Source organism: Rana temporaria, chromosome 1 (genome assembly GCF_905171775.1).
Source record: "Rana temporaria chromosome 1, aRanTem1.1, whole genome shotgun sequence".
Classification (NCBI taxonomy): Eukaryota; Metazoa; Chordata; class Amphibia; order Anura; family Ranidae; genus Rana; species Rana temporaria.
The window spans coordinates 207,773,367-207,799,553 of record NC_053489.1 but is presented as its reverse complement, the minus strand read 5'-3'; the positions used below and the strand labels follow the sequence as shown (position 1 = coordinate 207,799,553).

General features: G+C 43.2%; 1 protein-coding gene across 1 annotated transcript in view; it reads left to right on the top strand.

Moving 5' to 3' along the window:
• LOC120936099 (septin-2) overlaps positions 1-26,187 on the top strand; it is a 130,033-nt gene that overhangs the window by 14,385 nt on the left and 89,461 nt on the right. Inside the window, exons 2-4 of the mRNA XM_040348219.1 lie at positions 15,948-16,003; positions 16,911-17,010; positions 21,661-21,747. Of these exons, the coding sequence (XP_040204153.1) occupies positions 15,977-16,003; positions 16,911-17,010; positions 21,661-21,747 (214 nt within the window). The 5' untranslated portion in view covers positions 15,948-15,976. The remainder of the gene's footprint in view (positions 1-15,947; positions 16,004-16,910; positions 17,011-21,660; positions 21,748-26,187) is intronic.

Genomic DNA, 26,187 nt, shown 5'->3' with positions numbered 1-26,187 from the left:
TCCTGCGCAAACCAATATACCTGTACGTCGGTCCGTGCCTGTCGGGTCCCGCAGACTAGACGTCTGCTGGCCAACCGCGATCGTGGTGAGGAGAGGCACAACGGGCTGAGCGCCTCCCATCCTAAAGCACCTTGTCTCCATGTTGATGGGTACAAGGGCCTCTTCCCGACAACCCTGGGTGTTGGTTGTAGGGGTCTGCTGTCAGGGGGCTTATCGGAAACTGGAAGCCCCCTTTAACAAGGGGCCCCCCAGAACCCCCTCCCCCCCATGTGAATGAGTATGGGGTTCATTGTACCCCTACCCATTCACCAAAAAAGTTTCAAAAATAAATAAAAACGGTACACAGGTTTTTGACAAAACTTTGATTAATATGTCTTCTCCTTCCGGTTCTTCTACCTCCTCTGTTGCTGGTTTTTCTCCCTCTGGTTCTTCTCCCGATGCTAGCCTCTGCAGAGTGACACTGCCCCCTTATGGCGTCACCGCCCAGGGCATGATGGGGTGGTGATGTCATAATTGGGCGGGGTTTTTCGGATGCTGACCTGACGGGATGCATGCTCAAATATGGGTCTGGTATGGATTTTGGGGGGCGGCTCCATGCTGTTTTCTTTTTTTCTTTTTTTATTAACATTGTGGCAAGGGTTTCTTTCCCCTTCAAAAACCTTAGGGCACAAGTCACATCAGTTAAAGGAGTTGTTAAAGAAAAACATTTTTTTGCCTAAAATTAATGTACAAGGTAGACAGAATAGTGGTAATGATTCTGTTAAAAAACAAGTAAATACCTATTAAATTCCTTCATCTATATCACCTCGGGCGTTCTAGTTTCTGTTCTCTCATTCACTTCCTGGTTTGCGGCGCTCGTTCATGTAAGAACTACATTTCCCAGTATGCATTGCGGCCAGTAATTCACACCTCCTTGAAGTCTCTAACACGTAGAGAATGAATGAATGACTTGTATAGCGCAACGCATGCAAACTGAATCGCCTCTGGTAGAGAGCGTCCTGCCACACAGATGTAGTTCCCAGGAGGGGGTGAGCACATTACTGACCACCGCAGTAAACCCTCCCGTCACGGTGGTCAGTAACAATTGGACAAGCAGGAAGTGAACAGAACAGAGAAGAAATAGAGCAACTTCTGAGCAAAAAACAAACAATGAGGAAGTGAAAAGAGGAATGTCTGCAGGTAAAGGATGCTTATTATGAAAAAAAAATGTTTCCTTTACAACTCCTTTAAGATGATGATCCGACTTGGATACGACTTGCGTTCCAATCAATGGGCTAAAATTGTGCCTAAGAAGGACCAAAGTAATGCAGGGAGCATTTTTCAAAGTCAAACTGACACAATTTGGACCAGTTAGGATAGCTTTCATAGGGAACTATTGATTTTATCATGTCATGCGAACTTGTGCTCTGGAAGTTGGGAGCGCATGTCGGACCAGTGTGAACCAGCCCTAACTGGGTGGGAAGGAAATGGCATTTCTAGGGGAGTTCAATACACTCAACATTCCGAGTATTGTCGCAGTTGCCTTAGTTACAGAGAAGCATCCACTTTGTGTTTTATTTTACTACTTTTTTTTTTATTATTATTTATTTTATTTAATAGAAAATCATAGTTGGCTGCTGATAAAAACAGTTGCTTAGTAATGGCACTATAAATTTGAGAAATGAAGGTGATATGTATTTTGTTTTGTCCTACTCCTACCTCTCATGTGACAGATCCACCTGCGATGTTACGCCAATCTGTGCATGCATTTATTCATTGTATTTGTACCCCATGTCTGTGTTTCTTTTATGGAGGGAAGTAAAAACTTTTCCCAGGAACTGTGTGACTGTAAAGAGGCAGGAAGAAGGGTCTCTGACATTCCTCAAATGCCTGCTAAACTGTAAAAGCAACAGCAGTTGTGAGAATGGTTAATTGAATAGGGAGGAACAGAGGCCTGTTAAATGAAAACAAAATAGAAAAAAAAAGACGTGTCTAAGCCGTTAATTGGTCTTCTGCACAGTAGTAGTTGTACATGTAAAAATAATATTGTCCGCATTGCTTTATATTTTGTATATAGATTATTTTTCTTGCATCTTATGATTGATCTGACTTCAGATTGAGACAACTGGATCACGACTATGTTCTATAGACACAGCATAAGCTGGCAGTTGTAGGGCAGTATATACAGTTTGCTCTGTGTAATAAATCTACAAGGTCTTTTACTATGCAGCTCTTGCATAGAGAGTTTATAGCTTGCAGTTTGCGCACTAGTTTATTGGGACAACTTTAGATCTACACATTTAACCTGGCCATAGATGGATCGAATTTTGAACAAAAATTGTTAGAAAATATCTTGTTCCATGATTATCAGAACATTTGTTTGTCATTTAATTTGTCATTTAATTTGCTTTTTAACATTTGATTTTGTAATGAATGGTCTTTTACCAAACAAAATCACGTACACTGGTAGAAATGTGTTCGGGAAAACGTTTTCATCCTGCTGCTTTAAGGTTTTCCATCTCTGCAGTCAAAAACGAATGTCAAATTGATCCATTAGTGATTAGAAAAATGAACAAACTTTCTTAGAACCTTTTTTTTCCTAAAGAGTTTTCATTCGAAGTTCTACCCATCTATTGCCAGCTTTAGTTGGTCCTGAATGGCAGATTGCATGGAAAGTCTAATAATGACTGTCTGCTACACTTTTATCATTTGTTCAGAACCAGATGTTGATGGCTTCTGTGAAAACTATCAGGATACAATTTTTAAAGTAGCAAGTTGCAGTCTGTGTATGGTTACTAGAGATGGGCTCGGGCGTGTTTGAAACCCCACGTGCTTGATCCCGCCAGGAAGCCGACACTGCACACGACTTATCACAGGCAGTGAGGCATTTCCCAGTTCGCAGCTCCACAGATTGCTAACCACAGGCAGGAAGACATTTATCAATGTGCAGTGTCGGCTTCCTGGCGGAATTGGGCAAGTGGTGTTTTGAACACGCCCAAGCCCATTTCTAATGGTCACCATATGGTATATGTGGCAGTCAGAATACTATAGTGTGCATCTAACCACACAGAAGGGCTGTATTTACGAAAGCTTTTCTGTTTATGTTAAACTGAACCTGGCATGTTTTAAGGGTTCATTTACACTTTCTTTGACTTCAACACACAATAAAGCACCTACCGCTTCAACATGTGGTTCAGTGGTACTTCAGTGATGCTTTTATGAAGCTTTAATGAAGCTTGGCAGGTGCCCTGTGTCTTGTGTTGATATCTCATACCTGCAATTTCTCTAAAACAAAGCAAAGTTAAATCCTCTCAAAAGCTTTAGGTGCTTCAAGCGAGCTTTACCATAGACTTCTATGGAGGCTTTGAAGATGCTTTTAAGCACCACTAAAGCATCATGGCTTATCATTTTTGAAATGAAGCTGACGCAAAGCAAACACAAGGTGTAAACAAGACTGTATACGAACCATTTTATTTAGTGACAGGGGCTTTGACTGATGGCCAAGAGCTTTAACAAAGCATGTCTGAAGCCATGTTTTGAAGCAATTGTAAACTAGCCCCAAGAGACTTGGTCATGAGAAACAAAAACCTAAACTGCTGCAGGTACGTACAGGAAATGCGTATAACTTATTTTTATCAATATATTAAAGTGGTAATCAAGTCTTAATTATTATTTTTTTTTTTATAACAAACATGTTATATGTTTGCACAGAGCATCTATCTCTTCTCAGGTCCTTGCTGGGGCTCTGGGCTCTTGCCCCATGCTGAGTGCCCCCATAGCATACCCCATGACTTCTGTGACCAAGCCTCCTGGGCAGGGTGAAATTAATCTACTGCTGAAGCACTGTGTCGGGGAACGTCCTCCCTTCCTTTTTTTCGGTATTGGTAGTGTACGGACACTCGTGCATGCTCCCTCCAGAGCCCTGTTGTGTGTGACCATAAGATACACAGAACAGGGCTCGGCCACACCCCCGCTCCCTCCTCAGCAGGTCCCTCTGCTGTCTCTCAGCCAGTGAAGAGGCAGAGACCCGGGAGAACAGTCACTCTCCTGCACATCGCTGGATCGGGCTTGGAGTAAGTATTAGGGGAGCTGCGTACTGAAAGTTTTTTTTTTATATAAATGCATGAAGGTAAAAACCCTTCAGGCTTTACAACCACTTTAAAGATGTATTCCCTGCAAATTAGAGCTGTCAAGGGAAGTTTCAGTAAAATCACTAACATTACTATAAACGTATTTATAAGTGCACATTTGTATCTATTGGTAGCTGTGGAGGCCCATCTGATTATTTATGAGGATGAAGCCATGGAAAAAAAGGTCATGCTGCTCTTATAATAAGTGACACCTACTGAGTTAAAACATTCTTTTGTATTTTCTAAATATCACAATTATATATGCAGAAGAAATTGAAGGGTTAACTGGTTATGCATATGCCCCTCATTTTCTAGTTCTTGGCAGAACTTTCTGTTCACTTCTTTGTTATTACAGGGTGGGGCATGGGGTACCAGCTGTATAACACTTCCTTTTTGTGTTTTGTTTTGGAGGGGGTCCTGTATGGAGAACTTTTGTTTTTCTTCTCTAAGGGTGATGTCAGGCAAAAGCTTTCCTTGGCACTGCGTTTATGCCTGCTGTCCTGTGAGATGAGTAAATTGGCTCACAAAGGTTGCTGCATGTATGGTGAGATTACATTGTTACTCATTGACTTCCACTCTGAGATGATACTCATGTTGGCTTAGTGCAAAATTTTATGAGGTGACCATCACACAACTAAAATGGAAGATTCCGGAGGCAGGGAGGCAATTGGCATACAATGCATTTTCCAGCACCCGGAACTGAACTATGCAGAGTGATTTACTCCTAATAGTACTAGTATAGTCCTGGACTTGTTTGGGAGAGATAACCGTGTGGGAGCATGTGACCAAATAAGTAGTCACTGACCGCTGCACTGACCACCATTTGCAGGGGTGTATAATAGTACTGCCGTTGTTACCAAAGCTGGGGGCTGTTGTTGTGTCCACTGATGCCAATGTTGGGGGTTATGGTATGGATTTTACACATCATTTCATTGCAGTTGGAAGTATGGCTAAACATGGAGATCCAAAGAAAGTGAGGGGAAAGCAAAGTGAGGTGAATTCCCATCTTAGACAGGTGTCCCTTTAGGAAGAAACTCCTGTATTCATGTTCTGGTGACAACTGAAAAATGTTGGTTTCCCATCATCGCTGTGCTTGTGATAATGGTCACCACGACAAATCGAGAACAAAGACGGCAGTAAAAACCTGTCAGGGTTTCTAACCTATTCCTTACTATACCTCTACCTTTTGGCTGCCATTTGCCATGAAGCTGTATATGGTCTCTTGCACACTGCAGCTTGAAAAAACTCGGCTTTTATTTACTGAACTAAAATACAGTCTATTGATTGTAATGTGCCTATATACACGCAGGCGTGTAAACAAGCAATGTGCATTCTTTAGTAAATAAAAATTGAAAAATCTACTTTTTTGCTCATGTGCTCAAATATGCACGAATGCGTGCAAATGTCCATTTACATACTGTGCAGAACGAGAACGCGAGAATAAGTTTTTACGCATTTGCACAAAAATGCGCGAAAGCATATAAACGAAAATGCACGTAAATACCTGCGCATACAAAAAAAAAAAAAACGTCTGAAAGAGTAGATGCTCAAACAGGAGTGTCATGTGCAAGAAGCTTTAGTTGTCTGTAGGGTATCAGAAAAAAATGCAATTTGAGGTGGCGATAAAATAAGGAATCAGGGCATGGAGTTAACAGTTAAATTTGAACTCTATTACATCTAAAAATACAGTTGAAATACATATATGGAAGCTGGTTTAGGGCCCATTCACACAGAGCGGATCAGTAATGATCCGCCTCCGTGTGTCCGCTTTGCTCAGCGGGATCCTCCGTAAAATCCCCGCTGAGCTGGCAGCTGACAGGGCGGTCCCCGCACACTGTGCAGGGACCGCCCTGTGTTTCCTCCGCTCTCCCCTATGGGGGATCGGACGAACACGGACCGTATGTCCGTGTTCATCCGATCCGGCAGACGGAAGAAAAATAGGATTTCTTCCGTCTGCAAATGCGGATCTTTGCGGAGGCGGACAAATTACGGGTGTCAGCGGATGTTCATCACCTGACACCCGTAATCACATAGGGACCCATGTATGTCCCGTTTTCATCCGCAAGCGGACGGATGAAAATGCGGACATACGGTCCGTACGTGTGGAAGGGCCCTTAGGGTTAGGTTTGCACGCAGCAGCTCAGGTAAAACATAATTTGAATGAGCTGCTCTGCCTCTTGAAATGCAAGGAAAAGGTTCCTGCTCCATGTTTGGAATCGCAGCTCGTACAGAAAGTGCAGTTCCCAGTGCAGGAGGGATTAATGGCACCCACACACATTTTCTACTTTTTTCTGTGCGGGTGGTTGCGACTGTGGACCCATAGTGGGAACCACCCACACAGATGTGAACCTAGCCTAATTGTTCGATTTTGACAGACCTGCCAGACAATAGAGCAAGGTTGGTGACCTGACTTTACTGGAGAAGAATTGTAGCCTCATCTCTTCCCTGCCCACAGTCTGTGATTGGACCCTTAATGAGCAACAGCAGACTGTAAAAACAAAAAAAAAAAAAACTGAATCTGCCACTTCCTGTCTGTATGCCCTCTCTAGATAGACTTTGATAACCAGGGCTGCTCCGCCCTGATCACTGTGGTCAAAGTGCGTCCCTCCGTCATACGCTGCCTGCTCTGCTCTCCTCTCTCCCTCTTCACCCCCTCCTTCCTGCCTGTCATCTCCCTGTCTGTCTCCAACCCGGTCCCGTCCACCACCGCTATTATTGTAAAAATAAAAACTTAAATTTGTCACTGCCAGCCCCTCTATTAGAGGCTGGTATAGCACACTGTGTACATTGTTTTTAAAAACGAGTGTTCTAAATACCGAAATTCAGCTGTCTTCAAGCCAGTCACGTGACTCGTGGCTGCTTTACAACTCTGATGGATGGCTTCTGCAGAGAAAATGAGCGGCCACGTGTCTTCTGAGGCCCCTCCCTCAGAAGACATCCATCGGAGCTGTAAAGCGGCTGCGAGTCATGTGACTGGCTTGAAGACAGCTGAAATTCGGTATTTAGAACACTAATTTTTTTAAAAACAACTTACAGAGTATGCTATGCCAGCCTCTAACAGAGGGGCTGGCATAGTCTTATATATGTGCCATAACAAACACTTTAATGCAGAGAATGCATTATGGTAAAAACACCCAGGCTTTAGAACTGATTTTTAAGGATTGTTAAGCTGCAATGTATTACATTTTTGGTTTTGTCATTGAAGGCATAATTCACCTTTTACCACCTTTATACATATATGGGATGTCAAACCTAACAGCTTTGACTAAAATTGAACTATGCCCTTGCTACAGGTGTAGGTCGTTTACCTCATTAAGGCCTGACACGATACGTAAATGGCCTACCAGCAAGTGAGCTCCATCTGATTCAACCTCCCACATGCACTTTCTCTCCCCTGATGCAGTAGCTCACAGTTTAAGGCTGGGTTCACACTACTACACTACATTCATCCTACTTTGCTCTGCTACATTGGTCCTACATCCATCCTACTTTCATGAACAGGATACTACTTTGGTCCGACTTCAATGATATTCAATGGGCCTGAAGTAGGATCAATGTAGGACCAAAAGTAGTACAGGGAGCATTTTCAAAGTCGGACCGACTTGTGTAGGACGCTACAAGACGCTCTCATAGGGAAACATTGAACACAGCAAAGTAGGATGAAAGTAGTGTAGTAGTGTGAACCCAGCCTAAGAGCTTACACCAGAGAAGGTGAAGGCAAGCAGTAATGCCTTTGTCTCATAAACTCACCCACTCCACTCCCCTCACTTTACCACACACTTGATGTCCTCAGTACAGATTGCACTGGTTGGCACTGGCAAGTGGCACGAATTGGCACTGGCAGATGGCACTATTTAGCACATGGCACTGGTTTGCACTGGCAGGTGGCACTTATTGGTGCTGACAGGTGACACTGGCAGATGCACTGGATGGCACTGGCAGGTTTCGCAGCCGCTAGTGTAACTGTGTGAAACTGATTGCAGAGAGAGAGGAGCTGACAAATTCAGTGGTGATGTCGGAGGTGGGCGGGACCCAGTAGCTAACCAACACAAATCTTTTATTGGGCTGTTTAAGAAAGGGGCGGGGCCACACATTCATAGTGGCCTGCCCAGATCCCATCCCATTGGCTAGTGTTGGATAGCTGGGTTCTGCCCACCCCCGACATCAACCTCAATTTTGAGGCTGCAGAGAAAGGGACTGGGGAATCTGTGTCCTTAGTCCCTTTCTCTGTTTTTAAAGGGGAGATGTCCGAGGTCTGTTAAGACCCCTGATATCTCTCCAAAGACCCCCAACAGGGCTGATTATTGCAATTTTTTTTTTTTTTTTTAAATACATATTTTTTAAAATACAAATAAAATGTAAAAAAAAAACACACTGACAATCCACTCCCCCCCCCCCCCCTAAAAAAAAAAAAAATACTGCCACTGTCACATGACATTAAAAAAAAAAAAAGAATCGGTATCGGCGAGTACTTGAAAAAAAGTATTGGTACTTGTACTCGGTCTCAAAAAAGTGGTATCGGGACAACCCTAATTTTTATATGAGAAAAATATACGGTAAAATAATGAATTGATAGAAAATGCCTAATGCAGGTTGGTGACATTTTATTCGGTAGGAGCGAAGCTGCATTTGTGTTACAACATTTTCCATGTTTTTTATGGTCACACTGACCAGGAAAATCCCACTCAGACATTGATGAGAAAGTTTACTTCTTGTTTCCTGGAACCAGCACAGGAAATTGGACCAATTCCTTTTATTTTTTTCCCTCTGTCCTCGTGCTTTCCTGCACGTGCGTAGTTGTGGCTTGAATTGTACGTAAAATGAGATCCTTGCCAGCCGCTGTCACTTCTAATGACACATTGATTAGTAAAGGTGGTGTTTAAGAACAGTGTGTATAGGACAATACATATCCAAGTATGGGCCCCTTGGGGACACTTAATGCTTCATTGTTCTCATTGTCAGAAAGAACACCCTCCGAAGTGGCTTTAATTACTTTTTAATACATGTCGGTTTTTTACCTTGTTGTCTATTTGGCATTTATTTTCCCCTAATAATGAACTCCACTTATTTTTCACCCTTTTTTGTTTTAAATGTATTTATAAACATAAATACATTTAATAAGTTTATACATGTTAATACCAAAAGTAATTTTCAAACTTTTTAAAGCAGATCTAAACCCATCTTTGACACCAGCCAATTGATGGAGCACAAGCAACTGATAATTGGCATTCATGGCATGCATTGAATGTAACTTTTTTGGGAAACCATTTACGAATATGTAAAGCCAACATTTCATATTCCCGCTCTGTGCCTGCTGCATAACTCCCAACTTTTTGGAATGGGAAAGAGGAACACCTATTAGAAAAAGTATGTATTCATAGGACACAACCTCTGGCATTCCCCTTTAAAGGTGAAATATGGAAAAAAAAAAAAAATGATTACTTAAAGTAATTGTAACGCTTTGTGCTTTTTTTTTTTTTACATAAAAACAAACATGTCATACTTATAGAGCTGCACGATTCTGGCTAAAATGAGAATCACTATTTTTTTGCTTAGAAGATAGCTCACGATTCTTGCGGTGCAACATCATCATCACATTAACCACTTAAAGCGGTTCTCCACCCTAAAGTGGAGTCCCGCTGATCGGAACCCTCCCCCCCTCCGGTGTCACATTTGACACCTTTCAGGGGGGAGGGGGGTGCAGACACCTGTCTAAAGACAGGTATTTGCACCCACTTCCGGCCACACGCTACGGGCGAAAGACGGGTTTTTCTGACTTCCCGTCTGTCGCCCGTTGTGTGCTGGGAACACTCGGCTCCCAGCACACAGCGTGTGAGCCAATCGGCGGGCGCAGCGCGACTCGCGCATGCGCCGTAGGGAACCGGGCAGTGAAGCCGCAGCGCTTCACTTCCTGGTTCCCTCAGCGTGGATGGCGGGGGGAGCAGCAGAGAGACGAGCGGTCGCTCGTGCTCTGCTGCGATCAGCGCTGGACTCCAGGACAGGTAAGTGTCCTAATATTAAAAGTCAGCAGCTGCAGTATTTGTAGCTGCTGGCTTTTAATATTTTTTCCCCGTGGCACATCCGCTTTAAGCCCCTGACCATTTTGCAGCTAAATGCCCAGGCCAGGTTTTGCGATTCGGCACTTCGTCGCTTTAACAGACAATTGCGCGGTTGTGCGACGTGGCTCCCAAACAAAATTGGCGTCCTTTTTTCCCCACAAATAGAGCTTTCTTTTGGTGGTATTTGATCACCTCTGCGGTTTTTATTTTTTGCGCTATAAACAAAAATAGAGCGACAATTTTGAAAAAAATGCAATATTTTTTAGTTTTTGCTATAATAAATATCCCCCAAAAACATATATAACTTTTTTTTTTCCCCTCAGTTTAGGCCGATACGTATTCTTCTACCTATTTTTAAATAGCAATAAATCGCAATAAGCGTTTAGCCGCGCCCTCGTCCTGGATCGCTCCCCGCGGGTTACCGACTGACGCATGTACCGGGGGGGGGGGTCCCGATCGGACCCGCGGAAAGGCGGGGACGTACATGTACGCCCATATGCCTGTACGTGCCATTCTGTGGACATATATGTACGGCGGGCGTTTACCAGTTAAAACCAAAAAATTAAAAATTTGACTAATTTTACTGTTTTTTATTTTATTTTTTTATTTATTGAAGTGTTATTTTTTTCCCCAAAAAATGCATTTGAAAGACCACTGGGCAAATATTGCAGCAATTGCCATTTTATTCCCTAGGGTCTCAGCTAAAAAATATATAATGTTTGGGGGTTCCAAGTAATTTTCTAGCAAAAAATATTGATTTTAACTTAAAGTGGATGTAAACCCTCCATACACCCAGTGAAGTGGCCTTAGATGATACACAGAGATCAACCAAATCTCCCTACATAGGTTTTACATGTATATCTGCTGTGTTCACATTTATATACTGTTTAGAGTGGCGCCATTTGAAAGGAACTTCCCCTTTATAGTCCCGTTGTACATCACCGTGCTTTGGTCGGCCTTTTTTTGCATGAACGTGTGTATGTAAGTCAGGCTGGAGAGGAATCGCGTCTGGAAAAACTTCGTTTTTTTTCTTGCCGAGAAAAATGGTTGTGTGTACGAGGCATTAGGGTGATGTCTTCTTACCACTCTATTTTCCTATTCATTATTATAATAACACAAGAGGAATACTACTTTCTGTCTTGTAAAGTAGTTTGCTATAAACCTACATGCACAGGACCAGTTATTATTGAAGTGCCTTGTTGATACTCACTCTCTGAAGTGAGTTTACTGTTGGAATATGATCTTCTAATTCTTCCTTGAGTCTGGCTGAGTAGCGCTGTGCTTTAAGCTTTCTATGTGCTTGCTTTGCACATTCTTGTGTGGTCTTATAGTTGTGTCTGAGCAGGGAGCCTATAAGATTGAAGGCACCTCATATAGTGCACCCTTTTTCATGGTTAGCTCAGCAGAACTATTTTTTTGTAGACTTCTAATCCTACAAGGTTCCATTAAACCCGAAAGGCAGCAGACCTCCTTTCACGCTGTGTGATGTATGACAGGAAATGATATTCCGCAGACTGGCATCCTGCTGAGCTGGGAATGCTCCGAGTTCCAGAGTTATCTGGGTGCAAGCACCATTAGTGGATTCTGTAGTGGTTATGATAGATTATAATTTAACACATTCTCCTGAATTACTTTTCTCTGCAGCTGATGTGTCGCACTTATGTGGGATTAGTCTACTTAAAAGTTCCATAGGCCCTTGTCTTATGTCCGTCGCCTACAATTTTTCTTTTCAGGTACTTTTATACATGGGGGTCTAAGGAATTTCTCCTGGAAATGACAGATTAACACCATCTATTTGTCTCCATCACATGCGTTACATTTTTTTGAAGCAAGAATGAGGAATGATGTAATATACTTGTTCAGTCTGTGGCAAAATGATAGAAAATCAATATATTACTCTATTTATGCTGAACAGCAGCTGCCCGAATACCTGAACAGTGACTGCATCTGATAGTATGTAGTCATTGTTCAGCCAAGAATTTTCAACTTGGCTCAGTCGATTTTTGAATAAAAGAGGAGCTCCAGGCTCCTTTAGAAAAAATACTGTAGCTGCTGACTTTTAGTATTGGGACACTTGCCTGTCCTGAAATCCAGCAGTGTCTTCACCCCAGCTGATTTTTCAATTGGCTCTTGGGTGCTGCCGCCACCATTGCTCGTAAGGTAAACCGGCAGTGAAGCATTGCGGCTTCACAGCCAGCTCCCTACTGCTGCGCTTTGTGAATGGCGTGGTGGGGAAGGAGGAGGTCAAACTTCTTGGGGACTTCACCCCAACTAAGTCATCCAGAAGTGAGAGCGGGTACTTGTCAAAAACAGGTACCCGCTTCCCACCCTTTGGATGGAGCTCTGCTTTAACTTTTTTTTGCAGCAGGTGGTGCTAGCAGGCCCACTCACAGCTTAAATTTGAGCTGATTGCACTATTTTAAAGCAGAACTATACTCGCCTTCAATCCCAACCTTCAGGGTCCTGGAGCTCCACATCGGCCACTGAAACCAATCTTCAGCCAATTTAATTGTCCTGGGCTGAGGTGACCTCATTTATGCATGCATAGGATTTCAGTTATCACGGTACTGCTGAAATTGTACACTGAGCTTCATGTGCGCAACTCAAAGTACAGGGGCGGATAGGCAGGTAAGAAACACTAATGTAGAAGAGATATAGGGATTGACTTACAAACTGTATCATGAAAAATCTGGTGCAGCCCTGCACAGAAACCAATCGGAACAAAAAAGTATTTTTTGGACAGCCGCACTCTGAAAAAAGCTATGACTAAACACTAAGTGTAGTGTGAAACGCGTCAGCTGTCCAGTTTGCTGTGGCTTGTGATGTTTTTCCTGTTTTTACAAATAAAGGCAAAGTTTTTTCAGAGTGCGGCTGTCCAAAAAATACTTTATTTTGTTCTGCTATATGAATTGTCTGCACCTGTGGTTTTTGGGAAGAAGACGATCACAATTTGGATTTACCTGGAGCAGTAAGGCCCCTTTCACACTGAGCCGTATTTCAGGCGTTTTAGCGATAAATATGGCACATAAATAACGCCTAAAATAATCCTGCCCCAGCATTCTCAATGTGAAAGCCCTCCTTTCATACTGAGGCGATGCACTGGCAGGAGGAAAAAAAAATCTCATGCAAGCAGCATCTTAGGAGCGGGGTGTTTACCGCTCCTTCCCATTGAAATCAATGGGAAACCACGGTAATACTCTGCAGAGGCGCATTGCCGGCGGTATTGACCTTTTTTCAGCCGCTAGCGGGGGTTAAAACCGCACCGATATCGTCCGAATATCGAGGTAAATACGACGTTATAGCGGCGCTAAAAATCGTGCTGCTCTACCGCCACCGCACCTCAATGTCCAGTGTGAAAGGGGCCTTACTTTCCTTTCACAGAAACCAATCTGCTTCCAGTTTTTTTTTGCCAAAGCTTAATTGAACAAGCTGAAGTTAGAAGCTGATTGGCTACCATGCACATCTGCACCAGATTTTGCACTCTAAAGTTTTAGTAAATCCACCATCCCCCGCAGTGTCTTTTCTGCATTAAAAATCTTGCCGGTTCCCAAATTTTTATTTTTTTCTTGAGTTCCACATTAAGTAAGATTTTAGTAAAATTCCAATAACCATTGAACTATTTTTATATTTTTTTGGTATTTCATATAGTAATGTTCCTTAGAGTTTCTATTCTTTTCCTTATTGAAGAGTTGGTGAGACGTTTTAACTTGTTTTTATTGTTCTGTGTCTCTGATAGATGTCCTGACACAATAATCCACAGTCGCAGGGATGTGTCCAGCAGTTTTGGCTGACATTTTACTTTAAATCTGGATTTACTTTATACTTGGTGTTGTGCATTGTTTTTCTCGGAATGATTGGTTTCACACAGAATATTATCTCTAAGTCTGTAATCTTTGAATGTTGGCTTAAAGGGTTCTCCCCATTAATCTCAACATGCTGCTGAGTTTGACAATGTTTGAGAAACCCCACAGGAGCACAGTACTATTATTCTAAACTGTCGCTGAACTTGAGGTGTTTATATGTTCAGATTTCTGGGGACCTTTTGGTGTAAAGCCAGGTCTTGGAACTCATTAAAGGGTCACCCGGTTGGAGTTGAGGAAGAGGTTGCATCCCCTTTTGTCTCTACTTCAAGCATTGTTCAGCTTGAGATGTAACTGAACGTTTTAGTGCTTCGTTTTCAGTATTGCTGCCCATGGCTGTGTGCATTTAGCTGGCATCACAAGATTAAAATAAACGATTGACTGTTGGTCCCAATTATAAAAACTTTGTTCTAACGGAAATCAGTCACATTTTTGATGTTTGTTGGCAGTTTAAAATGTAATGAAAAACATCTACCGTTCTAAACAATACAGTAAATGGTGGCGCTAAAGTAATTAGAAGAAACTTGTACACATCACCCAGTGAATAAAGGAAAAAGTCAATCCAAAATAGTTCATAAAGTCCTCAAAAAAGGAAAATTCAAATGTGCAATGATAGAATTGTCAACAAGGAATCCTGTTTAGTAGATTCATCCACCACACCACGTGCAGATTGTGACACCGCTCTCCTATAGGTGTCAAGTCGCCAGGTAAAGAAGTGCCTCTAACTCTTAAGGGGTTGATGCTTTTTTGCCGCACTGGAGAGTTTCAGTTGTTCATCTCGGTCTCTAATCCTTAGTGGAGATCTCTCAGACAATCCATGTGTATAAAATAAAAAAAATACTCCAATAGTGCAGTTACGTTTGACCAAATTTATTAAAAATAGTTAACCTTTATACATTACACTCCCCTTTACAAGTATGTACATAATATACACAAATGTAAGGATCTCTTCCAGCAGCAGAAGACTGGCAGATCGCAGGCATGGCGGACCAGCATATGATATGCAGTTTCTCACCCACACCGAAATTGTCTCTGCTCGAATGTAATTTCCGGTATCGCATCTTGTGTCACTCCTGGTTGCTGTACAGCCATGTCCGTACACGTTCCGTCATTCCGACTTTATCCTGGTGTGGGTGTAGTCGGAATGACGAAACGCGTCGTGGATATCCTGAGTCCTGACATGTTGCCATAGCCGTGTCGGCAGACGTTCCCATCAATCATTGCGAAATTTCGTCACTAGGCGATTTGCAAGAACTCCTGGGATACATGACGCCGCTATCCCAGGAGCCCTTGCGAATTGTCTAGGCGGGGACCGCTGTGTAGGAGAAAGAATATAATAAAGGTTTTTCCTTAAACAAACAAAAAGGGATTTTTTTTTTAATCAATGCAGTGTACCACAATGCATGATAGTGCATCGCCTATGTTGTGTGCCGCAACAAAGTGCTTCACTTCAGTGGGCTAAGGTGTAATTCAAAATAATTGGCACCACTGCGCATTAAACGTGTATGATATTGTGTGTGCATTACGGCTGTGCAAAGTTGCGATGCTGGCTTTAATCAATGCTTAAAATCTGCATGGCACTTTATTAAGGAATATCAGCATCAGAACCTAGTTTAATTTATTTTTTACAAACTTTTATAAAAAAAAAGTTTAAAATCAGAGGCAATAGGTTTGGTACATACCCATGACAATAAAGTTTTGTATAGTCTTCACGAAGAAGTGTATATACAGTGGATATAAAAAAACTGGATGTAGGCACTTTGCTGGGGGGAGCGGAGGATCCAGTGAGTAAAAGTGCTTTTGCTGGCAGCCTCGCTGTAAGAAAAAAATTTCAGATTTCCTAGAGCTGGGCTTTAAAATTTAAGTATTTTCTCTGTGAAACTTTGTTTATTTTGACCGTTACATTTTTTTTCTTTTAGGTTAAAAAAAACGATTTACCTGACGCAGTATGTCTCAAACTGGAGAAAAAGTAAAGGTAGGTGCCATAACTGTATTAGTACTTTTTTTTTTCTCTTTGTTCAGACCGTATTTATATCTCTGCAAAGTGACTTCCATGCGCATGTGCGGGATTGACGTCGCCCTGGCACAGCCAATAAAGCGGCCGAAAATCGCAAACCCGGAAGAAAAACCAGGCAAATATTGAAGGTACCAGGGATAAGGGAGAGTGGTGAGAGTGCTGCGCTAGGGAGCTGTGTTTGTAGGCAAGTCTGTCATAATGTACTAGTATGCAGTGCTTACTAGTACATTATGGCTTAAAGCTGCCAGGGGACCCATTTTTTAACAAGGCAGAAGTAGATCAACTTCTGTACAACCAGCCTTGCCCATACATGGTTTGAAATTGAGCCAGTCCCTGCTGAACTGGCCTAATTTTGACCTACATGCGGCCGGCTTTGTGGTGGTTTTCAGCTTTGAAAGGGTTTACCTCTGTAATACGAAGAGATTTTGGGGGTTATTTACAAAAGGCAAATCCACTTTGCACTACAAGTGCACTTGAAAGTGCACTGTAAATGCACTTGGAAGTGCAGTCGCTGTAAATCTCAGGGTCAGATCTGAAATGAGGGGAAGCTCTGCTGATTTTATCATCCAATCATGTGCAAGCTAAAATACTGTTTTTTTATTTTCCTTGCATGTCCCCCTCGGATCTTCAGCGACTGCACTTCCAAGTACACTTTCAGTGCAAAGTGGATTTTTCTTTAGTAAATAACCCCCTATCACTCACAGATAAGCTTATTGTTGTTTTGTATGAGATAACATCTTCTCAATGAAGAGTTCCCTTTTGTGAAAGTTATAACAAGATTTCACTGTTTGTGAAGCTGTTTAATTATACTGCTTTTCCGCATATCTTTGTAACAATATTTGGACGTCTGTTGTCTCTTTCCTAGTTTTCTGACTCTGCTGGCTATGTTGGATTTGCCAACCTTCCCAACCAAGTTCACAGAAAATCAGTAAAGAAAGGGTTTGAATTCACCCTCATGGTGGTTGGTAAGTGGAGAAAAATTACCAAACTGTTCCAAATTTTGCTGACATGGATTGGGACTGCATATACTGGAATATCTCTAGAATCATTTCACTATTGAAAGATTTTCTTACAAATATGGGAAATGCAGCCTAGAAAAATGTCTTTTTTGGAACTTATTCAGTAAAGGTTTTTTTATTATGTGGTGCCAAATTGTAACCTAGAACAACCTCTGAATTTATCTTGTACTGGTTTGGCTTCAGGAGAGTGAAAACTTATGCATGTTTGGCCACCAGTAGAATTTGCTCTTACTGTCAAATTGAACTTTAGCCACTTGTCTACCATAAACGGCGTCTGGTAGCAAAAGTGTAAACACACTTCTGACTCCTATAGCATCTGTGACTGCTTCTAGCTGTTAAGACTGATGGCTTTCTGGAGAAAGGCACTGATTTGTCCTGGGCTCTGCTGTCCCTCCTCTGGGCCCGGGACAACTATGGTGAGTATCGGTGGGTAGAGCGGAGGGAGATTAGCGGGCATCAGTTTGCTGTTCTCTTTTCCAATAACTAAATGCAGAAGTGATGAGCATGTTGTCACTTCTGGGTTCAGAGCTGACTTTCCCTGCAGCACTACTGGGGAATAAGCTGATCGAGCATGACCTGTGCTTAGTCAGCTTCAGTGGGGTCCACATGTGATATTAGGGGTCTAATAGACACCTGATTTCTCCTTTTAAAGGCTAAGTTCACATTTTGTAAAATAACAATAATATTAAAAATACACACGATTTTGGTATTGCAAAATGTGCTTTTATTATTATTGTAAGAACAGTAGATCGCAGGCGCAATGTCTGGCTCCTGCAGACAATTCTGACAGCTGTCTGTCCATACTGAAGGGTCAGTGAACTGTGAGGCCACTGATAAGCACCCTGGTAGTTCATTGAGAATTTCAAGTCATCTGCCACAGTGGCAGATGGGACTTTTAGTTAATTTTTTCACAGATTGCTATAAATGAATGATGCGACTGTGTGGGGGAAGCCCCGCACAGCTGTGCTATTTTTAAAATATGTCAGTGGGCGCAAGGAGAATAATCCTTATTTGCTGTCACAGTAGGTAATTAGGGAGGTGGTGAGTGGGGCTGCAGCATTGGTAATTGCGTTGGTACATATTACACTGTAATTGAGGTTACTAAACCTGAACTTATTCTTTAAGCAGGACCTGTCATCTTTCCTATGCTATCACATAGGGGCTGTTGGCTCCCTATGCAATGTTAACAACTTCACCCATATCGTAAAAATTACAGCAAAAGCTTTTTTGCATTCCTTATTTTTCTTTTCCTCTCCAATTTTTTCCATAGTGCCTATATTCACTGAAGGGCAGATTAATCCGTCCCATTTTACTTCCTGTCTACCTAGAACTATCTTGAACCGTGACAGTAGCTTCCCAGGATATAGCTATGAGGCCCTGCCTACATCACCAGGGCCTCGTGAAACCAGAAAGTTTAGGTTTGATAAATGTACAAAATTATGATGAACTATCACCATTTTATTAGGGTTTCTGCTTTCAGAAAATACAAAGAAAGGAATTTATCAGGATCTGGAGCAGCTGTGCATGACAACTAATACGCTTCACTTCTTTCTTTCATTATCAAACCTCAAAGCCTTATTCTAGCTTTCTGTCACTTTAAAATTGTTTTGTTTGGACCAAGCTGGTTCAAAGGAACTATATCCTGGTACCTATGCACATGCTGTGAACGCTCTGTAAGCATTAGCTGTGTCTGGCAGTAGGATGGGGACTTCCTGTCTTGTTCCTGGAACAAAATGGATTTGGACTGCTGCTTTGTATTTTCTGAATGAGTACAAGGCTTCCTCTGATTGGCTGAGGTGGAGATTGTGACATTATCCGCTCACCACACCACCTCCATTACCCAAGCCCCTCTTACAGCCGACATATGGCATACATTGGAGGCAGCAAAAGAGTTAGCGCTCAATTTCAGGCTGATATAAAAGAGCCAAATTAGTGTAGTTCTGTTGATTAATACATCAATATGTTTTTTTTTGTTTTTTTTTATAATACAAACAGTGCAAGTCCCTGAATTCTTGCAGTCTATTGTACAGCAGACAGGGAAAGAAGAATAAGCATAAGGGCCAATCAGTTGTGCTACAATGGTCACGTGTCTGCAAACATGCTGATAGAAAGAATGAGCAGATTGGCAAAGAGATGAGCTCATAAGTCTGCTGTTGCTTCTTTACTGTGCAGTCACAGGCTGTGTGTGGTGGAAACAAGACCTATGTGTTATCCAGGGGTCTCCAAACTCAAATTACCTGAGGGCCACAAGACAAGTTTTCATATCCCATGGGGGGCCGCATGCAAACATGCAAACTTCAAAAACAACAGCACTGGTGTCAGCGAGCGCATTATTACCACCAGCACTGGTGTAAGCGGACACATTTTTTGCCCCCAGCACTGGTGTCAGTGGATGCATTATTAACCCTGACCACTACACTGCACACCGACCACTACACTGCACACCGACCACTACACTGCACACCGACCACTACACTGCACACCGACCACTACACTGCACTCTGACCACTGACCACTGCACTCTGACCACTGACCACTGCACTCTGACCACTACACTGCACACTGACCACTACACTGCACACTGACCACTACACATCACACTGACCACTGCACTCTGACCACTACACTGCACACTGACCACTACACTGCACACTGACCACTACACTGCACACTGACCACTACACTGCACACTGACCACTACACACCCCACTGACCATTACACACCCCACTGACCATTACACACCCCACTGACCATTACACACCCCACTGACCATTACACACCCCACTGACCACTACACACTCCACTGACCACTACACACTGACCACTCACCATCAGGTCACAGAGCCCTGCACATCAGGTTACAGGGCACAGCGCACATCAGGGTACAGGGCACAGTGCACATCAGGGCACAGCACATCAGAGCACAGCACAACAGGCCACATCAGGGTACAGGGCACGGCACATCAGGACAAGGCACATGGCACATCAGGACAAGGCATATGGCACTTCAGGGCACAGGACACAGCACATCAGGGTACAGAGCCCAGCACATCAGGGTACATGGGGCACATCAGAGCACATGGGGCACATTCGGGTACATGCGGCACATCAGCCACATCAGGGTACATGGGTCACATCAGAGCACATGGGGTACATCAGAGCACATGGGGCACAATCAGGGCACATCAGGCGCATTAAGGCACATCAGGGTACTTGGGGTACATTCAGGGTTTATGGGGTACATGAGGGCACAAATAGGGTACATGGGGCACAAAAGGTGTACATGGGGCACATCAGGGTACATGGGGAACATGAGGGTATAATCAGGGTACATGGGGCACATGACGTCACAATCGGGGCACATGGGGTCACAATCGGGGCACAGTCGGGGTACATGGGGGCACAATCGGGGTACATGGGGGCACAATCGGGGTACATGGGGGCACAATCGGGGTACATGGGGGCACAATCGGGGTACATGGGGGCACAATCGGGGTACATGGGGGCACAATCGGGGTACACAATCGGGGTACACAATCGGGGTACATGGGGGTACATGGGGGCACAATTGGGGTACATGGGGGTACATGGGGGCACAATTGGGGTACATGGGGGCACAATTGGGGTACATGGGGGCACAATTGGGGTACATGGGGGCACAATTGGGGTACATGGGGGCACAATTGGGGTACATGGGGGCACAATCGGGGTACATGGGGGCACAATCAGGGTACATGGGGAACACTAAGGCACATACAGGGTACATGGGGTACATTAAGGCACATTCAGGGTACATGGAGCACATCAGGGTACATGGGGAACATGAGGTCACAATCGGGGGATTTGGGGCACAATCAGGGTACATGGGGAACACTAAGGCACATCAGGGTACATGGAGCACATTCAGGGTACATGGGGAACTTGAGGTCACAATCGGGGTACATGGGGCACAATCGGGGTACATGGGGCACAATCGGGGTACATAGGGTACAGGTCACGTTTACTTGTTGTCTTTTTTTCATTCACATGCAGAGTAGCGCAGGAAGCGTCTCTGTCATAAGTTCACTTCTCTGTCTCACGCTGCTGCTGCTCCCCACCCCCCGGCGCCCCCCCCCCCCCTCTTCTTGTCCATCCCAGGTGATATCACAAGCAAATGGGGATGGACGAGAAGAGAGGGGGGGGGGGGGAGCAGCCGCAGCGTGAGACAGAGAAGTGAACTTATGACAGAGACGCTTCCTGCGCTACTCTGCATGTGAAGGAAATCTACTCCCCCCCCCCCCCCCCACTTCTGCGGCACCCTCCGCCCCGGCCTGCAGGCCATTTATAACCGGTCCGCGGGCCGGTACTTTGAGACCACTGGTGTTATCAAACTGCAGTTTGTCAGGCTTTTTGCACTGCCAGACTAGACTGTGCTGTGTAAATCTCAGAACTGACTGGACACTAGTACAAATCATTTGGAAGAAAAAAGCTCCCTTGTATATTTTTTATAAATATCCCTTGTATGTATTTAGCTGTTTGCCTGGTGTTCAGCATAGGAATTAGAATGCTTTAATGAATAATGCTACTCATCACATAAAATATCGCCTTGCTTCTAGGTGAGTCTGGATTGGGAAAATCAACACTCATCAACAGCTTGTTCCTCACTGACCTGTACCCAGAGCGATATATCCCAGGAGCAGCAGGTACTTATTGTCATCTACGAATATTTCTTCTTTTTACATTTACAATGGGTATAGAAAAGAATAACCCCCTTGTTCTTGCTTTGCAGCCTGAAATGAAGACAGAAATCGTTTTTGTTTTATTCAGCTGTGTTATTTATAACATCCAATTGAAGGATATAACGCCAACATGTCAGAAAAAAATCTGAGTCACTGAGTTGGAAAAAGGATCACCACCTTGTGTCAGTATTTTGTTGAACCATCTTTTTGCTTTAATTACAACTTTAGTTGGCTGGTTTATGTCTCTACTAACTTTACACATATAGACGTTGCCCACTCTTCTTTGCAGAACTGTTCAGTTCAGTGACCGTTTGTGGACTACAGCCTTCAAGTCATTCTACAAATTTACAATGGGGTTTAAGTCTGGGCTCTGACTAGGCCATTCAAGGACATTCACCTTTTTTCCTTCAACCACTGTGTGGTAATTTTTGCTTGTGCTTTGAGTTATTGTCATGTTGGAAGGTAAACCTTATTCCCATTGACCACTTTCTGGCAGAGGGCAGCATTAATTTTGCACCATCCATTTTTCCTCCTATCTGCAAAGAAACATCCCCATACCAGGATATTGCCACCTCCATGCTTTACTGTAGGAATGGTATTATTTGTATGGTGAGCTGTATTGGATTTCCACCAGAAATTGTTTGGTGTTGAGGCCAAAGCATTACATTTTATCTGACCATAACACCTTTTTTTCATGTGGCCTCAGAATCTTCAAGGTGTGTTTTGGCAAAGCGTCGTGACTGCATGTGGCCTTTCTTGAGGAGTGGCTTTTTTCTTGCAACCCTTTCAAGCCACATTTGTGGAGAATTTGTGATATTGTTTTCAAATTCACACAATGGGGACTCATAAATTCCTGCAACTGCTTCATAGTTTGGAGCGACGTCCTGAACCAGGGAGGGTCTGTGTTGTACCAAATACCTTCCACTTTCTAATAATAGACTTCTCTGTGCTTCTAGGCATTGATAAAGCCTTTCACATTTTTTTGGTCTCCATCTCCTGACTTGTGCCTGTCTTTTGGCAGTGCCTTGCCACTCATAGTTGATTGCTTCAGTTGCACTACCAAGGACTGAAAAACTCCATGAAATCTCTTTTAATGCTGAGCTAATCAAAATGACCACAGTTAAAAGTCAAATGGCTTTATGTGGGTCATTGAGAAGGTGATTAGCTACACCTGATTGAGTTTCCAAGTCATTTTAAGAAGGGGGGGGTCCTTTTTCCAACCCAGTGATTCTGTTTTTGAGTTTATACATTTTTTTTTCTGACATGTTGGTGTTCTATATATTTTGCTTGGATGTTATAAGTTGCACTGAGTAAATACAGCTATATAAAACAAAGACTCTGTCTCTTCATTTTAGGCTGCAAAGCAAAAAAAGTGATTATTTTCTATACCCACTGTAAATGCTTCCCATATACGTGTGTATGTATATCATACTTTTTTTTTTTTTTTTTTGCAATAATGTTTGATTCCTTGTGAATGAGTTTGTAATTGAAAATGTTTTACTATTTTGCTGCCCTAACTATTTTAGACGATGGATGAAAATAGTAAAGTGTAGGGTAAAATGATTTTTTAAGTATAACTAAATAGGCACGGGGAAAAAAAAACATGTAGATGACCTAAAGAGTTAGGCATGTAAAATATGGTGACCAACAATGACCTGATCGCGCCAGGCCCTAATTTTGATGGCCTGGCACGACAGACTCAGCTATGTAAGACTTAAAGTGGAGGTTCCATTAAAAAAAAAAAAATAATTAAAAGTCAGCAGCTCCTAACACTGGAGCTGCTGACTTTTAATAAGGACACTTACCTGTCCTAGCCGCCAGCGATGTTGGCCCCCGCCGTGGCTGATCCTCGATCCTGGCAGCTCCAAGCGCCGCCACCCACAGTAAGGAAAACAGGCAGTGAAGCCGTACGGCTTCACTCCCCGTTTCCTACTGCGCATTCGCGAGCAGCGCTGCGCTTTGTGAATGGGCCGGCTGCTTTCTGGAACACACACAGTTCCCAGAATGCAGTGCGCCCCATTCACAAGAAGACACAGCGTGTAGGAGGATGAAGAGGCAGATTCGGCACTTCCGCATAGCAACAGCTATTTAGGGTAAGTAAAAAAAAAAAAATTTCCTTTTTTTTTTTTTTTTTAGATATCTGGTGGGAAAAAAAATTCAGGTGCAACCTCCACTTTAAGCCCCGTACACATGAGATAATCGGACGAATGATCGTTTTTATTTCGCGCGTCGAATCTTATGAGTTTACTAAAGTCACGATAATTCTCGTACGACAGAATAAAAATTCTGAAGTGATGTTGTGTTTTACTGATGAAACGAAATCGTACGATCTGGCATCGTACGAAAAAAAATTCTGTGCATGTCCGATAGAATTATATCGGATGAACTGTCATGATCGGCTCTTGAAAGCTCTGTACTAACGATCTGATTATCATATGATCACTTCAAAAAGCGCCATTTTTCGGATGATTTTCAATAGTGTGTGTATGGGGCATTCGCCCATAAGACCAATAATATAAAATTATGCTTTCAAAAAACATTATTTGTACTGAGATTTTCACTGCCTGACAATTTCTGTGAGACATACTGTATGCCCACTTCATGGCTACCCATATACAAACTATGATTTTTCCTTAGCATAAATAAAGTATTTTTGGTGTTTTGCTACATGCAGCTGTCGTTTCCTGCCAACCTGGATTACTATTCATTATGTGGATTCCAGACAGAGAATCAAGATCTTATCTACACATTTACTGTCAAATTGCTGCACATTTAAAGGAATTCCTGGAATTGGCAGATTGCCATTTCCACAGAAGTTTTCAGTTAAAACTTGCTCCCAACATCAGTAATTTTTCACAAGTTTTGGGGTTTTGTGCCATGTTTTCAGAAACTTCTTTAATTTTCCATAAAAATCTCACATAAAGATATTCTTGACAAATGTGCAAATCATATTCTATATATTTTTTTCAAACAGATACCTTTTGTGTCTCCATTATTGAAGATAACAATAATGTTTAAAAAATAACATTACTAAACTGTGACGCTGGCCATACACAAGGACTTTTTTTTTCACATCCTTATGCCTGGCACACACATTTCGTTTTTTTCCCTTTGTTTCTTTTTTTTTTGTGTGTAACCCAGTGCTGCGACTTCTTATGTTGTGCCTTTGTGCGCCCCCCCACCCAATGTCTCTTCGACAAAAGCTGCTCCTTAGACCAACTTCAGTTGGAATGACAGCTGTACACATGGTCCAAATGTCAGCTGGTTCAGGCCAGGTTCACACTGGTACGACATACGCTTTGGGAGCACATACCAAACCCTTATCCAATCAAGCACCCCCCCCCGACCATACCAGTCCACATGCCCTCAACATGGGAGAGGTGGGTGTTTTGGGGCAGGGGGGGGCTCTGTGCCCCCTCACCCCAAAGCAACTTGTCTCCATGCTGATGGGGACATGGGCCTCTTCCCAACAACCCTGGGCGGTGGTTGTCGGGGTCTGCGGGAGGGAGGGTTCTTATTGAAATCTGGGGGCACCCAGATCCCGCCCCCCCACCCTACGTGAATGATGGGTACATTGTACCTCTACTCATTCACCCAAAAAGGTGTCAAAATAAATAAAAACAGTGCACAGGTTTTTGACACAGTTCTTTATTAAAGCAGCTCCAAAGTGTCTTCTCCCCTCTCCAGTTCTTCTCCCCTCTCCGATTCTTTTATAGACTCAGGGCATGGTCATCCAGTGACGTCATGCAGAGACCCTGCCCCCTGTGATGTCAACGTCCCATCATGCCCTGGGCACATATGTTGCAAAGGGGGCAGGGTCTCTGGGTGGCACCACCAGATGGCCACGCCCTTTGTCTACAAAAAACCCAGCAGAGAGCGGACCTCACATAACTGCGGTGAGCTAGCGTCGGTAGAAGACATCAGAGGAAGAAGCGGAGGTAGACAGCAGAAGTACCCCCAACAACCACCGCCCAGGGTTGTTGGGAAGAGACCCTTGTCCCCATCAGCATGCCAGGCTGCGTGCGCGGATAAAGGTTTGGTATGGATTTGGGGGGGGCACTCCTTTTTTTTTTTTTTTGCCGTGGGGTTTCACCTTTTTAAGATTCATACCAAAGCCTGGTATTGTCGGGATCAAAGTCAGATCCCGTTCATGAAAGTCGAACATGAAGTTGCAGGGCAAAGTCAGATCCACAGTCGTACGACTGTCGTGTCGTACCTTTGTGAACCTGGCCTTAGTATGTTTCTAGTGACCCATGGGGTGGAGTTTCTAGGTTCAGGCCCTAGTAATATACAGATAAAGGCAAAATGAAGGGACTTTTTGATTTTAGTACAGTTACAATGTTGCAGGATTATTCTGACTTGCAATCTGTGTGCAGTAAGTAAGACAGTGCAGGTAAATGCATT